The sequence below is a fragment of the Colias croceus genome, chromosome 3 (assembly GCF_905220415.1).
Source record: "Colias croceus chromosome 3, ilColCroc2.1".
NCBI classification, from domain to species: domain Eukaryota; kingdom Metazoa; phylum Arthropoda; class Insecta; order Lepidoptera; family Pieridae; genus Colias; species Colias croceus.
This window is the reverse complement of record NC_059539.1, coordinates 769,020-787,710: the sequence shown is the minus strand read 5'-3', so window position 1 is coordinate 787,710 and position 18,691 is coordinate 769,020. Positions and strand designations below refer to the sequence as shown.

At 33.6% G+C, this 18,691-nt stretch overlaps 2 protein-coding genes across 3 annotated transcripts; one reads left to right on the top strand and one right to left on the bottom strand.

The window, feature by feature from the left end:
* Positions 1–633: 633 nt before the first annotated feature.
* Positions 634–10,155, top strand: LOC123705877 (sodium/potassium-transporting ATPase subunit beta-2-like). Its single transcript, XM_045654956.1, has 7 exons — positions 634–805; positions 6,807–6,935; positions 7,307–7,429; positions 7,933–8,111; positions 8,838–8,942; positions 9,332–9,500; positions 9,953–10,155. Exons 1-7 carry the CDS (start codon positions 673–675, stop codon positions 10,060–10,062), a joined length of 948 nt encoding a protein of 315 aa, XP_045510912.1. The 5' UTR covers positions 634–672; the 3' UTR covers positions 10,063–10,155.
* A 3,118-nt stretch (positions 10,156–13,273) lies between these two features.
* Positions 13,274–18,471, bottom strand: LOC123706393 (sodium/potassium-transporting ATPase subunit beta-2-like). 2 transcript variants are annotated; one of them, XM_045655653.1, is made up of 6 exons: positions 18,356–18,471; positions 17,787–17,965; positions 15,444–15,698; positions 14,865–15,157; positions 14,037–14,205; positions 13,274–13,466 (listed from the first exon to the last, which is right to left on the bottom strand). In XM_045655653.1, exons 1-6 carry the CDS (start codon positions 18,463–18,465, stop codon positions 13,363–13,365), a joined length of 1,110 nt encoding a protein of 369 aa, XP_045511609.1. In that variant the 5' UTR covers positions 18,466–18,471; the 3' UTR covers positions 13,274–13,362. The 2 variants fall into 2 exon arrangements, with proteins under 2 accessions (XP_045511609.1, XP_045511610.1); XM_045655654.1 differs by having other exon boundaries at positions 18,352–18,423.
* Positions 18,472–18,691: the final 220 nt, after the last annotated feature.

The window sequence follows — 18,691 nt, the reverse complement described above, 5'->3', positions numbered from 1 at the left end:
TTGCTAGCAGATTTGGGCGGATAGACTCGTCATAGATTAGGTAATGAAGATGCGGTTTGTTTCAAGATCGTTGTTGAAAATTACGAACTGTTTAACTTTTAGAAGAAGAAGTTTATTTACGAATGCATAGGTAGGTACCTACTTTAATATTTTAAACAAAATACACAACAATATGAAACAAAACAAAACAGGGCAGGAAAAATGACATAAATGAAATAAAAATTTGTAACGTTTTTTAATCGTTTTATATCCGCTCTTTTGATTACCATAATTTCACTAAATTATTTATTTATTTTTATTTATTTAACTCTTTTATAGTTGTACAGATGGGTAACCTTAGAACTACTTATAGATAGAACAGAGTACAACTATTTTGGCGGCCTAACTAATTTAGTTTTGTATGTATATTATTAATGTATAGTATTATTAAGCTATTTGAAGTATTACCACAGTATTACAATATTATAGGAAATATGGTAATACTGTGGTATTACTATTAAAGTATATACATTTAAAAAATCCACGTATAACATCGTTTTACATCGCCAGTCATAAAATCCTTGTACATAACCAGCCTCACAGAGGCGCTACCTCGCTGGCATAAACCGCATCCACCTACTCAGTCCACACACACCCACATCTCGTTCAGTCCACCACAGGACGGGCAACAGCATGGGTGTGGAGCCGAACGGAGTTCCCAACTACTGCAGACGACCTCCTCAGAGACCCTTCCTCCAGAGGATACAGTATGCCATTTGGGATCCGGAGGAGAGAAAGTTCCTGGGCAGGACGCCGAAGCGGTGGGGTAAGTTCCCGTTTTTGGTTTATTTTGTTGAAGGGTGGTTTTCAAGAATTTTCGAAAATTTATTGGGGTTTCTAAGGGATGTAAAAATAAATAATAATAATAAAAAAATGTATTAATTAAAGTTTCCAGAGTTTAATCTGTTGAAAATGTATTTTAAATACAACCATAAACTTAATTTTAATATAATTTTCCGAGATGAAAACTATCGGTTAACCAATTTCCATCTAAATGAGTCCAGCCGTATTTTGTTATTTGCTAGAAAAAAATATCTATAAAACTTATGAAGTTTTCTAAGTATTATTTTGATGATTTTAATTGAAAATATCTTTAATTAATTATTCTCAAAATCGATTGTCCTTATATTATGTTCCCTAAATTACAATAGCGTAAGTGATTAATCTAAAAGTTTGTATATATGAAGATATTTTTCCTCAAACTCAAACTTATTTCACTTGATTTTGATTCGTCAAAAACCTCCTCTGTACCTGTAGGTAATAAAAATTTCAACAAAACCTCTTATATCGTTTCTACGATTAAAACTCAATAAAAACTTTTAAATTTAATAAGTTAACATTATTAAACAAGTTTACATACTTATGTATGAACTTTCATATAACATGAAATATTAAAATAACATCCTTACTAAACTTAATAAGTAGATACCTATACCTATCTCAAACTGAAATGTTTACTGAACACTTCGTTAACTACTATAACAACTTCCCAAAAGTAACGGCATCGTACATTAATGCCAAGAGACAATTAATGTACATTATTAGGCTGGAAAATTTATTAGATTTAATTTTTTTTCGTTTTTAGGGTTCCGTACCTCAAAAGGAAAAAACGGAACCCATATAGGATCACTTTGTTGTCCGTCTGTCCGTCCGTCCGTCTGTCAAGACCCTTTTTCTCAGGAACGCGTGAAGGTATGAAGCTGAAATTTATATCAATTACTCAGGTCTACTGTCCCTTGAAGCTGTGAAAAAATCAAATTTCTAAGCCAAAACAATCAAAAGATACAGCCGTTTATGCCGCAAATTTTCGACACTTGCAAGGCAATCAAAACCTACAGGGTGCTCCCCGTGAACTCAGAATCTTGAAATTTGGTACAAAGCAGCGTCTTATAGCATAGATAAACGAAAAATTACGAAAACCATAAATTTTTAGTTAAATCACATAATATATATTTTTTTAATAATTTTTAACTTACTACCCATTTCCTCATAAACGCGTAGAGGTATTAAATTGAAATTCATACCAAATACTCAGGTCTATAATACCTTTAAGCTGTAACAAAATCGAACTTCTATGTCAACGCAATCAAAAGAAACAGCAATTTAAGCTGCATATTTTGAAACTCGCAAGTACTCGCAAGGGAATCAAAACCTAAAGGGTACTTCCAGTCGACCTAGAATCATGAAATTTGGCATGAAGCAACGTTTTATAGCACACTGTATAAAGAAAAAATTCCGAAAACCTCAAATTTTACGGAACCCTCGGTGCGCGAGTCCGACTCGCACTTGGCCGGTTTTTTCTGAGTATGTTGTATCGAAAATAAATTTTATGAGCAACTAACTACATTCGTTATGATTATATAAATGACAAAAATGAGGAAAAGAGATACAAGAAAATCTGTCGAAATAATTTCAACTTAAATGATTGTCGAGGCAGTTATACATAAGAATTTTTTGAAGAGTACCAATAAACTAATTTAACATCCACACTAAAGCAAAAGTCTGTTTGTCTCTACGTTAGTTACTCTTACCGCTTAACCAAGCCGATTTGAATGAAATTTTGAAAGAAAATAGTAGATAGAAAACTTTGGAGTCAAACAAGTCACGGTTTTTTTCGAATCAAACTTAAGGGAAAATGGCTACAAGTTTTCGCACGTGATTTGTATATAACCCATGAATTATTCAAAGTGAATTTTATAAAGCCGTAGTTACTCGTTTGAGGAATTCGATTCATATTTTACGCGTAAGTGAATCACGTTCTCTGCAGTTATTTTTGAAGCCATAACTCAGAACTGTGTTAGTGCTACTATATGGGTGTCGATAGGTAATAGCTTTGGGATTATGCAAAATTATCCTTATATTCAGTTTCTTTTTTGTTAACATAATTGTCTCTACATGCTCTTTCAGAGGTTTCATAGATGAACACAAAACAGATTTTAAACTAATTTGATTTGCAACTTTTGAACCGATTTTTGATGCATTTTGGTTTAGAGATAATTATTAGGCATGTTGCTAAATTTAAATTTTAACACAGAGAAATGAGAATTTTTAGTAGGATACAGTTGATGGCTATGCGCACTAACCTCAATGAAAAGCGCGCTTGACATAAAAACAAAAACGCAAATTTTTAAACCAAATTGTGTATAAATCGCTACCGAATCTCAGATCCGCTAGTTTCTTACTTCCCTTATCCTAAAATAACACTAGCTTACTTAATTATTTGTAGTTTCATGGAAAATTTCCAGAAAATCGTGGAGAAAAAACAGTAAGTACCTAATTCTAGTGGTTCTCTTAAATATTTAAAGCTTGTAAAATAATATCTACAACTGCTGTTAAGTTTCTAAAATATATTCTATCTATAGCAACCAACACCCAGTGGTCACTCGTTTTATTTGTATTTGTCAAACTTTTCCGATACCCGATGTGTTTTCGGTAACAAGTCGATGGAATATTTGTCGAGCGCTGTTACCTACATAGTTACAGCCGTACGTATAAGTGACATATCACACAATATGACAAGGGTTGGGGACGTGCGTCATACTTACAATTGACGTGATGGCTCTGTTCCCTGTCTTAACTTACATGATATTATAGACTTGACGATAAAGAGAATGGGGGAATATTTCGAACTGCTTTTTCCTTTGTAACCTTATTGAAGAAGAAATATAAATAGTTCGCAAAAATACATTAGGTTGAAAGAAAGAAAAATTTTCCACAGAGGTTGATCCTATAGACTTTTTTATATATTTTAATTAAGTTACCCAACAGCGATTCTTTTAAGTAAAAAAACCACCTGTCGCTGCCAAGTCGCGGCTTTAAAGCCAGCTTTATTACAGTATGATTGCAAAGATTTAAACTAAAACCTTATCGTGTTCGTAATTTGGTTTGATATTCGTTTAATATTATTCAAGACGTGAAGCATCGTCTCAATAACATAGTAAGCACTAAGCATATATAAGTATGGTGCATTTAGATCAAACGAGCGATATGTTGACCCACTATGTAAAATTATTTTAGTGTAAACAGGCGTAGAGCATTCTTTCGTTATTCTTAGTACGTTCAAAAAGGTTCTATGCAATGTTCTAATACTGAATAATCCTGAATACGAGTTTTCGTTTACACTAAAAGATCACGAGAGAATGGTCTAGCTCTAGCTCTATGTTCAATTTGTCGAAACTCTAAACGCACCGTTACATATTGTACCTGCAAAACAGCTGGCCAAAGAAGCAGATAGAACATAGCACAATATGTACCTACATAACATTACATACGAGCAAAAACCAAAACCGCTAGTAAACTATTAAACTAATGGTAACCCTTTGGTTACCATTTTATAGCGCTACACAACCATCAAAGAAATTGGACTTTACAACCGATCGTGTCTATAATGGAATCAACTCTAAAAGCCAACAAACAAAACTGCGCAAATTCGTTTAATCAAATACGTGAATAACCAGAGAAATGGTGCGGTAATAAAATTTATTTTAGCGTCATAAAAGTTCATGATGCTATTTTTACGACGTAATAATTTTAAAGCGAATTGCGAGAAGCCTTGACCTTGTTAGAGATTAACATACCACACCCGAAACAATAGGGTGGCAGTTTATCTATATCAAATATATAGGTACTTATCTACATTAAATGGATACTAATTTAATTGACCAATTAACTATTTATCTGATGACATCCTACTAATATTATAAAATATGCGAAAGTTTTTAAGGTGGTGTGTGTTGTGTGTTTGTTACTCTTTCATGCAAATACTACTGAACCGATAGCAATTAAATTTAGCACACACATAGAGGGTAACTTGGATTAACACATAGGATAGGTTCCATCCCGGAAATTTTTATAACCCCTATATCTCGTTTCTGCCGTTTGTACAATGATTTATCCACAAGATTCCCCGATTTTGATATATTTGATCATCGAATAAACATATTCAAAGAACATGTCTGTCGAATCTTGAAATGATGTCCTAGTTTTGTTGTTAATGTATTGTGTTATGTAACCATTATTTTTATTGTCTTTCTTTTATATGTAATATTGAATTATCGAATTTTTAAATATGAATTTATTGTAATACGCTTTAGATAACTTTAAGCTGTATCCCATTGTAGTATTGTAATTGTACACATTTTGTTGGGTTGCGATCTGCTCGTAAAATTGATGTGGCGCCTATGGACCCGGCAAGATCGTGGCCTGTTGTGTGTATTTAATTTGAATAAATAAATAAATAAATAAATCCCACGGGAACGGGAACTATGCGGGTTTTTCTTTCAAAACGCGGGCGAAGTCGCGGGCGGAAAGCTAGTATAAAAGAAATCTTAAAAGTCAGAACAATTAGATTCTTAAGTGAAGCTAGTTATTAAATTTAACATAGATTTCCCTGAACAATTCTGAAATTACATGATAAAAATCTAACAAAATAATAAGTACTGTAAGTAGGTACTTCCCAGCATTATCAACACTGCGAACGTACAGTGCCGGCATATTCAATAGCATAGAAAGAATGTAGCGAAAAAGCTGAAAGTTTTATCTTTCTACTGGAAAGTGTTAGATATTATTAACATAATATAAACCATACTTTACTTTGATATGTAACGCGAATGTAAACAGTCCGTGACCGCCCGAGCTATTTGTACTACATCCGATCCGTTCACGTCATTTTGTGTATTTAGGGTATGCATTACCTAAATCCACTAAACTCACGTCTAGATATAAGTTGTGACCTGAATTCATACTGGATTTTGGGCTTCCTGTTCTGATTGATACGATTTACAAAACATTTAGGGCAAGGAACAGTGGTTAGTGTACAATGTTACTAAGTTAGGAAAAATAAGTAGTTTTTGATGTTGATATTGATTTTCAGACCTGTTCAATGAGTGCTAATATACAATTGTATAAAAATTAATGATTGAAATAATGTCTTGTTATTATTAATCAACCACAAATATGTTCTGACTTATCTGTTCGTAGCGATAAAACAGAAGAAATTAAAGAATAAAACAATGTGGTTATTGAAATATGAGAAATATCGACCTTGTTAAAACCAATAATGTTTGCGGTTACAATTGTAAATATAAAATAAGTATTCTAGATTTTTCCTTCATCAAGATCAGATGTTTTAAACCTTTTAAAACTTCTTTAAAGATTCATATAGGTAATAATATATCGATGCTTAATAAATATAAAAACGCACATAAAACTTCGTCAATTCAAAATAGAGCTGCTGTTTTTTTCCTAACTGCACCTAATTGAGTTTAAGTTTCAAATTGGAACCTAACTGACGCTGAAGCTGAAGCTACAGCCTACAACGGCCTTCAATATCTTCAATATACATTTAGGTACAAAATATAACACTAGGTTATGTTTATAGTAAATGAATACAAACACAGAAACGTTGTATTCCATTTAACGCCTAATAGTGTTAAATATATTCAACGGACGATAATGTCTTTGTAAATTATTGCATGTTTGCTGCATTATATGTTATAGGATTTAAACATTCATATTATAATTCTATACTACTTACTATACTAATATTATAAATACGAAAAACAATACGAAAGTGTCAGTTAGGTTTTCATGGTTGGTATAACCATGAAAACCTATATGTAGCACCTAATTTGCTATAAAAAACATTTTCATGGTTTTATTCACCGGGAAACTAGTTTTAATAAATGATTCTTCTTTAAAAAAGGTCTCCTCAAGTTCCAAGATTTTCGCGAACTCTTCTCACGATATTATAATATTTCTTTTTGCAGGTGTAATAGGCCTCATCTACCTCGTGATGTACATCTGCATTGTGATCTTTTTCTCCATCTGTATGTGCGGCCTGCTGGCTTCCGTGGATGAACATGTACCGTACTTCACACTGGCTGAGTCTATTATTGGTAAGCTAAGATTTGTGACAATTTTTGTCTTCACTGTTGCGTAGAGAAAGGATGTACTTGCTAACGTATAAAGAGTTTAAAATAATAGGCTAGATGTCTTAAATGTTAATAAAATAAAGCATAAGTAAATTAACTCAAAGAACTCTCTGTGATGTATTTTGACTATAGACCAAAAGCGAAAAATATCTAAGAATATCTCGTCGTCATAAGTTAAGAAACTTTTATACTGTTCGTCTTGCATTAAGTTACATAGAATTTAATTCAGTTGTAATCGAGACGATTGCTGGAGAGCTTTAAATAAATAGAGTTCATAAAAAAGTAAAAATAGATTTTTAAATCTATTGTTACTGGGGTTCCATAAAATGTTTCAGGAAACAACCCAGGTATGGGCCATCGACCAATAATCTTCGAAGAGGGCGCTCTCATTTGGTACAAGTTGGACAATAAGACAACTTACAAAAAGTATACAGATAATATAGAGGAGTTCTTGGCACGTGAGTATTATGTGATTTATTTTTTAATTAACCGTTGCTATTTGAAAAAAAAGAGCGTGTGTGCCGAAGACACGTGTCAGAACTCAGAAGAAACATCTTTGGCTAGATTCAAATATCGTCGCCTTACGCCATGACATGAGCATTGAGCATATTGTACGATGACGAGACGATGATATATGGGACCCGAACCCGCTCTTTCGTCCTAAGTTTTTTCCCCTATTTCACCTAAGCGTTCGAATTTCTTTCACCCGTTTTGATGTGAGTACCTAAGCTTAGGAGTAAGGGACACACTACGCCATCTAAGTATTGAAAAGTTAGTTAAAACATCTTACCCAGTATGGAATCTGCGAATTTGCACTATTGAAAACAGCCTTTTTGATTTTTTACTTTTATAGCATTATGTACACAATATATTATTAAATTGCATATTTTAATGCTTTTAAATACAATAAATAGGTACTTAAAAATAGATTTATGTTACAAACTATTCCTTCTTATAACAGCGTACAAGAACAAATCTCTTCTCGTCAATCAAGGACTGAACCAACGGGACTGCCAAGACAAGAAGCCGCCTCCCGGCGATGTCTGTTCTTTCAACGTATCACAGTTTGGTCCTTGTTCTTCTGAAAACGACTATGGATATGGGGAGGGAAAGCCCTGTCTTATAATAAAGCTTAATAAGGTGACAGAAAGTATTTTTTTTAGATTTACTGTAAACTGCATTGTTATAAAGCTCTAATAATTATATTTAAAACTAGCTTCCGCCCGCGACTCCGTCCGCGCGGATGTCGGTCTTCGCGTGGATGGTTTATTTCTCCATTTTGAGTAACTCTGACAATGACATCTTATAAATTCTATTGGAGCCAAATACGGCTAGGCCTATAATAATAGGTACGCAACGTGTGTTCGCGGTTCTACAGAACAACGTGTATGGATAAAACTGAAAAATTAAGATTAATTTTTTCTACGTATTTTTCCAGGATAAAAAGGTATAATTATACCAAGTTTCATCGAAATCGAACCGTTAGTTTTCACGTGATGCCTTCACATACAGACAGACAGACAGACAGACAGACAAAAATTTTTTTAATCACATATTTGGGTTTGGTATCGATCCAGTAACACCCTCTGCTATTTATTTTTTAAATATTTTCAATGTACAGAATTGACCCTTCTACAGATTTATTATATGTATAGATAATATTCTAAATATCTATATTATAACAATCCAAACTCTGATTTCTACTTGAGAATAGTATATTTTTATACCATAGATGTTTTTAATAAATATAAAATTTGTAACAATACATAACATGCACTGAACTTCAAATCTTTATGAGTATTGTAATTAATAAAATTGCGATAATTTATTAATTATAACTGTCCAACACGTTTTTTCTTTTTCTAGATCTACGACTGGAACCCAGTATTCTACGACGACCCCGGCGACCTGCCCCCCGACATGCCGCCTGACATTGTGAACTATATCAACAAAACAACTACACCACAAGAGGTAAGTATAAGATTTTCAGGTTCTAAGATGTTCCTATAGAAACAGACATTTATGTAGCAGAATATCCTCTATTATTGTAGAGCTTCTAAATATTTCATTTATTTGTCTCTAGTTCTCTACTCTCTATATCTTAATGTTTAAACGAATTATTTGGTTTGATCCCTACAAAGATAACTAGATTTGAAAGTGCCTCTAATTCATTTAAATTGATGTGAATGTCGTTTACACTTAGCTACCCCTTGCTCCAGAAAAAGCTTCACGTTTTATAATAAAACACTTCATCTATCAGTTACTTATCTAATATCTTATACAAAAAGACACGTTATTTCACATTAACTATGCACCTTTTTTTCACATACCTTTATTCCAATATACTTACCTACTTCCAGCGCCGCAAAGTATGGTTGTCCTGTATGGGCGAACGGCCAGCGGACGTGGAAGCCCTAGGCCCCTTGCAGTACTGGCCCCATCCAGGGCTCTCTGAGGTCTACTTCCCTTATAACAACACTCCAGGGTATCTGAGCCCTTTGGTCGCGGTGCAGTTGATGAATCCTTTACGTAAGTTATAATGTGCTTTATAATAAATTACAGAAATAGTAAAAGATACCTACTGTTTACGAAGTAACTATGTTATCAGTGGTTATGTGTAAAAGTAATAAGTATTTATAAATGTTTGTAAAAGTAATTTAAAATATTGTTGAGTTTAATTTCCTTCATAACTACATAACTTTTTTCCTAGTAAATATGTAGGTATACCTATATTTTTCCTTTTTATCCATTTGTATGAAAGCTCGTGTTAATATTTCATGAAAATTAATAAGTACTTACTTGAAAATGCATTTCAAACTTGATAAGTTAAGTGCATATAAAAAGTGACACCAAAGTTGTAAAAAGCTGTTATTGACAAGTGTGGCAAGATTTTTTTTAATCTCATGGAATTGCTCACAATTTGCCTATTTCTATTTATCTAATCCTTTACCTATAATATAATATGTCATATTTTTTTTCAGGTAACGTAATAATAAACATCCGCTGTCGAGCGTGGGCGAAGAACATAGAATACACCCCGAGCCTGAAGGAGCGACTCGGTTCAACTCATCTCGAGATTATGATAGATTGAGCACATACAGTGACATATCCACGAAAACGCATTTAATTACTAGATATTAGCATATATTGTAGGTTTTAATGTTGCTGAACGTGTTAGGTGTTAGTATGTAATATGTGTATGTGAAAAAAAAATGGATAAATATTATGTTTTAAACGTCAATTGCAATATTATGGGAACCACTGAAAATCAGTGCTGCGGCTCTAAAGCCACAGATTTCCTGAGTGGTATCCCTATCCAACACACGCGGACAAACATACTTCTTTTAATTTTATTTTTTTGTTATTTTCATTGTCTGTTTTGTTTGTTTGTTACATGTTGCATTGTAGTTGTTTTTTCTTCTGTATTTCTGTATTGTTTATATTTTTATTGTTTTTTTCCTGTGTGTTGGATTAAATGTATTTTCTTTCTTTCTTTCTTCTTTCTTTCTTTTTTTTTTATTTTGTAGGTACGTAGAAGTATCTGGTAAAAAGGAGGATCATGATCAATTTAGTATCTATTTAATATACTAATTCCGCTGAAATGTTATTATTGCGAAAAATTAAAAAATAACTTTTACTTTCTATGAGATGGAAGCTAAAGAAATCATTAGAAAATTGGTAAAAAATACCTATAGGTTAACAAAATCTAGGTTAGTATTTAGTACTATTACTAAGTACTCTAATGGGCTTTTACTTATTTACTACTTTTAACGGAAGTAAAATTATCAAATTTAAAACTGTTAGTGCCTTAGAAATGTGTCTTTATTAAAAATAGGTTAAAAAAATTAATAAACGAATAGTAAATATGTATTGCTTGCGTTCTTTATAATTAACTAGCTTACCGCCCGCGGCTTTGCCCGCTTTTAAAACGATTTGAGATTTAAACTATCCTATCTCTCAAGTTGGATCGAACTGCACATGGTGTGCGAATTTTATTGTAATCGGTTAAGTGGTTTAGGAGTCCATTGAGGACAAACATTGTGACACGAGATTTATATATATTAAGATTAAATAATTTAGGAAACTACTACCTATTCGCAGAAAATATATTTTGTTTTATATTATGTATAGTATATACTGTATTATTTATTTATATTATTAGTAATACAAAATTTTATTGACTATTGTTGTTTTATTTCATTCCTATTACAGGACAAACTATTTATTGAAAAAATTTTTCAGTTACTAACTAGGTATCTAACGTTAAAACACGTGATAACTGCGTTAAAAACAACCGACTTCAAACTTGCACTTGCAACATTGACAAATACAGACAAAAATGCTCATAAAATAAAAACTACTGGGCCTATCCGAATAAAATTTTTATGGGACCAATTCGACACCATCCCGCATCGAACAAAAAAATAATCACGTAAATCCTCCTCCTTTTTTTGAAGTCGATTAAAAAATGAATTGAGCCCTTGTTTAAATCCATACTAATATTTTGTATTATAAATACGAAAGTAACTCTGTCTGTCTGTCTGTTACTCAATCACGCCTAAACTACTGAACCAATTTGCATGAAATTTGGTATGGAGATATTTTGATACCCGAGAAAGGACATAGGCTACCTTTTATTGCGAAATATGTACCACGGGCGAAGCCGGGGCGGACCACTAGTAGATATACAATAAAAATGTACCTACCTATAATAATTATGATAAATACTGAAATATCTATATACCTACGACTTCTATACATATAATAAATCTGTAGAAGGGTCAATTCTGTACATTGAAAATAAATAGCAGGGGGTGTTACTGGATAGATACCAAACCCAAATATGTGATTAAAAAATTTTTTGTCTGTCTGTCTGTCTGTCTGTCTGTCTGTATGTGAAGGCATCACGTGAAAACTAGCGGTTCGATTTCGATGAAACTTGGTATAATTATACCTTATTATCCTGGGCGTAAAATAGGATACTTTTTATCCTGGAAAAATACGTAGAAAAAAATTAATCTTAATTTTTCAGTTTTATCCATAGACGTTGTTCCGTAGAACCGCGAACACGCGTTGCGTATTATTATAGGCCTAGCCGTATTTGGGAATTGGGTCCAATAGATATTTATAAGATGTTATTGACAGAGGTAGGTACTCAAAATGGAGAAATAACCATCCACGCGAAGACCGACATCCGCGCGGACAGAGTCGCGGGCGGAAGCTAGTTTTAGTAATATTTTCTTTTTAACTTTTATTTTACGCTGTTTTGGGCTTACACTTTCCTACATTTTAACAGGTTTAATCGAGATTGCAATATTATTTATCCTGTGACCATCACTGTAGTGTCGTAAAAAGGTCTTAATTTAGTTGTTAGTAATTATTCTAATTCCAATTTAATATTCAAGTAAAGATACACGGGTATACAAGAAAACACACAAGTGTGGTTGTGCCGTAATCACGTTAGTATTGCGATTATACATACTTAGTATAAGTACATGATCATTACTAATACGTTATGATGTAGGTTTTATGTACCTAGGCCTGGTAACCTGGTTTTCAAAGATATAATGGTAAAATTGGCTTTGGTGGCTTTTATAGACAGATCTTCAATTTTTAGAATTGAAATAGTTGGTTTAGGTAATGGAAATGGCGATAATATTTATGAACGTGAATATAAAGTTATTTTGAAACTTTATTCTAGTAAGAATAACTGAGAAAAGATTGTAATAAATGAATTTTTCATTACTAATAAATAATAATACCTACCTAGATAGTGAACAAGCATAATAATTTTGAATAACAAGATTGTTATTTGGCATTTCGAGCGATCTCATATTTTGTCTGAGAACTGTCATTCAAACTTTGTTAATAAGTTAATAAACAAAGTATTACAAATAATAATACTTAAGGAAGGTTTAAGAGGCCTACACCACCGAAACTAGCGCCACCGAACATTTTATTTTTTTACTCCTTAACCAGATCAAATTTAAAAAATCTAGCTCGGTACTTTGCTAGTATATTACTTGTAGTATTTTTGGTATTACTTTTCACTATTCTAACTGTTCATTATTCTAGAGAACTTTTGATTACCGCCAAAAGTGGCCACTTTTGGCGGTAATCAAAAGTTCTCCTAATTTACCGAATGCAAAATAATGAAAAGTAATACCAAAAATACTACAAGTAATATACTAGCAAAGTACCGAGCTAGATTTTTTAAATTTGATCTGGTTTAGGAGTAAAAAAATAAAATGTTGAGGGGGCGCTAGTTTCGGTGGTGTAGTCGCCTTAACAATAAAACACAATTATCATTCAATAGTTTATTCCATGTACACTATAAATACTCTCACATTAACCCTATACTACTCTTTGGTCTATATCCGTGGTACGGGGTCTATTCGACCATGACCTCAATGTGTACGGACCCCATGCCTTCCGCTCTGTCGTATTTTATGTTGTGGGCCCAGGCTCGGCATTCTATGTTGATTAACATACCGGCTGGAAAAGATAATATTAAATAAATCGTGGATTTATATGTACATATTTTGTATATCTGTATGTTAAGGCCTATTCAAACTACAGCGCGGCGGTATGCGGTACCGCCATGGGTAGCGATATTCCAATGTGTACCTACGCGATTAAATCTCTTACGTAGTACATTATATTAATTAATCTCGTATACATCGGGATACCGGTACCCACGGCTGTAGTGGACTGTAGTTTGAATAGGCCTTTACGTGGTTAATAGAATTACACACAGGATTACACATTGTTATGTATTATTAACATGATAATAGGCAAGCTGCGATTTTTATCTCACTATGAACTGTATTGAAACGGACTTTTAACAAATAAAGTGAGAAATATGATTTAATTTGTAAGTTTTAAATTTGTTACTCTCTTAGAAGGAGTAATAACAAAGAGAAGAAGAAAAAGAAAATTATTATCAAAACATCATGCACATATAAACAGTAAGACATTGGACAGAAAAATTGGTCATATTTACAGTTCTTTACACAATATATAAACAGAGAGACAAATCATGAAAATTTTAATAAAATAACTTACTCCTAGGCCTTTGTAAATGCACAGCCACCAGTGGACTAAGATATCCCTCTTGGTTGGTATACGGGAAGTAATATCCCGGGAACCCTCTGTACGGTAAGTATTGTATGGGACCAATGTTCTCCCGGTCAGCCGGGTTCTCACCCTGGCATGATACCCATACCATGTTCAGCTACAATCGTTAAAAATAATTATAATTTTTGTATCAAACGTTTATAATATTGCTTTTATATAATTTCATATGTTTTTTTAAGCTATTGCATAGCGTCTATCGCGGACCTTGAGCGCGGGGACCGAATCCAGAAATTGCGTAACGAAAACCCTCACGCTCCCCACTCCGACGGGCGGAGGTGTGGCTTGAAGGCATAGCATGCAATAGCTTTACCGCGGCAGTCCCCGAGTGCCACACGTATTTTTTTATTTTTATTAAAATATATTGTATTTCATCTTTCATTTTCGATGTTTCTTGTGTGAAGGAATGAAATAAAGAATTCATTAATATGTCCTGGTCTAAAGAGAAAATTTTTGTGTGGATGGTTTGTCGTTTGCTAAATAAGTTTCCGAAAATTCAAATCCATAAAAAAGGAATATTAAAAGAATAACGAAAGCTTACAGAAAAAAGTATGATAACAATATTTGAATTAAATTTGATGTGAAACCTTGAAATCTTGAAACAAGAATTAGTAGGTATTACGCTGATATATATTTACACGTGTTTAACCTAAATAGACTGCTCTATATTGGGGATTAAACAACGCTAATGAGACTTCATTTGTCGACCACATAATTATGAATTAAACCAAAAATAGCTTAAAATAAAACAAAACTCACATAATTTTTATCATACGCAGTCATATTCCGAATATGGTCCTTCAAGTCATCTGGCATAGCCTCAGGCAACGTATCCGCGCTGTCATAGAAAGCGGGTTTCCAGCCATATATTTTGTTTAACTTCAGGAACACACAGGGTGTAGATTTATGGTATGCAAAGTTATTATCTTCTACACAAGGGCCCCATGCACTAATGTCTACGTCACAGACTTTTCCGGCAGGTGGCGGTAGTTTGAAATCGCAGTTGTGGATATTTTGACCCGCGATTGTCTTCTTGCCGTCGCGTTTGTAGGCTGCGAAGGGTTAAACATACAATTTCATTCAGATTACTTATGGTCAGGGTAATAGGTAGTTCTAGGCAATATAAGATGTCTTTTGGATATGCAGCAGTGTACAATAATTAATTAATTGATTTGATACACAAGATTTTTAAATTCGATTTGTCACATAATCTGGTGCTATCTTCCCATCATCAACAAATAAAAAATAATACAAAATTTTAATCGCATCTGCTGCATTCCACCTTCATCCCAAATCTTATGTTAAAACTAATGATGAAAATTTGCATCTACAACTAACCTTTCAAAAACGTGGACAGCTCGTTAACCCATAGCTGGTAACTGCCCGGATCGTTGCCCCTGTACCATATGACACTACTAGCGACCTCTGGTGGGGTGGGGCGGAACCCCAGCCCCGGGTTGGTGCCGATGATGGAGCTCTCCAGCTGCCAGCGCGGTTGTCTCGCGTCCAGCATTTGGAGGAACGTCCACATACATATAACGACTAGGAGCGCGAGCGCCGCGTAGAATATGAAGTAGAATAACGCGATTTTTGCTGCAATTAATTTAATTTTTTAGACATGGTTTCATTAAGTGATGATCGTATTTTTTTGATTATACAGTTGTTGTAACTTGTAAAAAGCTTTAGCTTTAGAAATCGATACAATTAAATAAAGAAACATATCGAAATATACACTACATCTAAAACTTAAGGTTACGCCTGTGGTTACGCCCGTGATACACTATGTCATAATTAGTTACCTAAGTTGTTAACAAATGTGTTTGTATTGGGTGTCTTGTAGAGAGAGTTCCTCATAAACTAGTTTTATTCTCTGTTACAAAAAGTTATACTTTCCTATATCAACTAAACTATGTTAATAAATATCATACTTGGTCCAAGTGGTATTAAATCCTTTATTGTGACATCATTGCTAGTCCGGCGAAATTGTAAGGATGCAGACGTTTAACTTACATTATGTGGGGTTATTATATCTGGTTTAGGCTGAATTTGATTAGCAAGAGCCGAATAATATGTAGAGTCATACTTTTGATGTTACTAGTCATGTATCTGGATACATTTTGAATATATAGACTATAGAGGTACCATTGTAAAACATATACCTAAGCTAAGCGGATCGTATAGCTAAGAAGATATTATAGATTGTATACTTTACACATTCATATCATAAGGATTTTCAACTAGCTACTTTAAATGTTTGATCGATTTTCATTACAATACAATTTTATACCTACATTTTTATTCTTCCAGACGACATTTATTGCAGAGAGATCTGCATGCAGATAGGTAGATTACCAACGTATTTTACGTCATAAAGTTTATGGGCAAGTCTCACATTTCCAAACCCAAGACTTTAAAAACTAAATCATTACTGCAGAAGTACTATAGAAGCTAAAACTAGAAGTTGTACTACAGCTATATAACATCACAACGGTCCAGTGGCCGGTGAGGCAGGATGTGACAATGAGACCAATTCGCCGCGACGCTTCCGCCCGGGGGCGTCTTGCGGACCTTGGCTGCTCTTTTACTAATGGACCACGGGTTTTTGAGATTATGACTCAAGATTTAAACATCTGTTCTTGAGCCCTATTTTTCAAGTCTGGTTGTAACGGAATTTCCCTTTTTTGCAAAAAATTATCAATGTTAAGTTTCATTTCAATTTAAATCTATACATATAATAAATCTGTAGAAGGGTCAATTCTGTACATTGAAAATATTGAAAAAATAAATAGCAGGGGGTGTTACTGGATCGATACCAAACCCAAATATGTGATTAAAAAAATTTTTGTCTGTCTGTCTGTCTGTCTGTCTGTCTGTCTGTATGTGAAGACATCACGTGAAAACTACCGGTTCGATTTCGATGAAACTTGGTATAATTATACCTTATTATCCTGGGCGTAAAATAGGATACTTTTTATCCTGGAAAAATACGTAGAAAAAAAATTAATCTTAATTTTTCAGTTTTATCCATAGACGTTGTTCTGTAGAACCGCGAACACACGTTTCGTATTATTATAGGCCTAGCCGTATTTGGGTCCAATAGATATTTATAAGATGTCATTGTCCGAGTTACTCAAAATGGAGAAATTAACCATCCACGCGAAGACCGACATCCGCGTGGACGGAGTCGCGGGCGGAAGCTAGTTTGTAATATGATAAAGAATAAAAGGTGAGGAGTATAAAGATAAAATAATTATTAATTCATAGGTCATTTTATAACATATTGGATTGCACTTTTTCTTATCAGGATTGTTTTCCATTAAGTATGTAGATATTAAATTCAGATAAATATTCAGAGAAATAGCACCAACAGTTATAAAATAACTATAATTTCCGTTACTAATAATAATGTAATCAAGTGGAGAAAAAAAAATAAGCTATCTTCGATCGACGCTAGCAATAAGTCGCTAAATCAAGTTGCACCTATGGCTACCAAATTCTTCACTTTACAATAAAATTGTTAGCTACTAGTATATTATTTAATGTATTTATGTGTCCTCATATTTCCCATAATATGTACGAAAGTGTTGGTGATATTAACAAAAAGGCACAATGCAGAACTATATGCCGTATCTGTACATTTCTGTCTATCTACAATACCTTAAATCATGTACCTATACTTACACCAGCTAGCCGCCGTGCGGCCGCAGAACTGCCTCGTCTTCGGATTCCATATGAACCTCTTCATCAGCTGACTCTTGGTGAGCGGCGGTTCCTTCTCTCGGTAGTACAGGTTGAACCGCTCTAAGCTGGTCAGGTCGGAGGGGCGCTTTTTGACCGTCATTTTGGATGTTTCTAACCAACTGTTTCAAAAAATTAGGGGGTATTAAATTGTGTTGTACAACCGTTGAAGTTATCATGTCTCTACTTATTATATTTCATACACAGATTTTTAATTATTCGATAGTATCTTCAAAGTCGTACATTTAAGGATTGCAAATCTATAGGTTTTGTGATAGCTGTCCTATCTCATCTTTATACCTGGTGATGATAGCTCACCATCAGGTGACCCACCAGTTCCTTTACCGACTACGATATAAAAAAATCGTTCAAACTCAATATCTATTAAGTATTAGTTATAACGTTTTAAAACACTTTATTAACTTGAGCATTTATGCCGTCAGTTAGTTCAGTAAAAAAGTAAAAAGTAAAAAGAAAAAAAAACAAGTGGAATATTTGGATTTTGGACTTACGTAGTATCAGCGAGACAGACGCGGTTCACAGTGCACGGGCCGCGGCAAATGCGCCCGCGCATTCGTACACCGACACAGGATAATGGGATGGCTTCATGCAATGACATCATGTCGCGTGTATTTCATGATTTATTACTTTATTTTTTATGGATGATTGCAGGAAAAAGAGTGTTTCTATGACCTTACAGATACTGTAGAGCAGGCGCATTTCACATAGGTTCTTCTGCAAACACAAGAACCATCTGTATAACAATCTGTTTTTTTTGGATAAAAGCTATGGAAAAAAAAATTACCAATGATTTAAAACACATTTAAGTAATTTAATTTCTTCTCTCC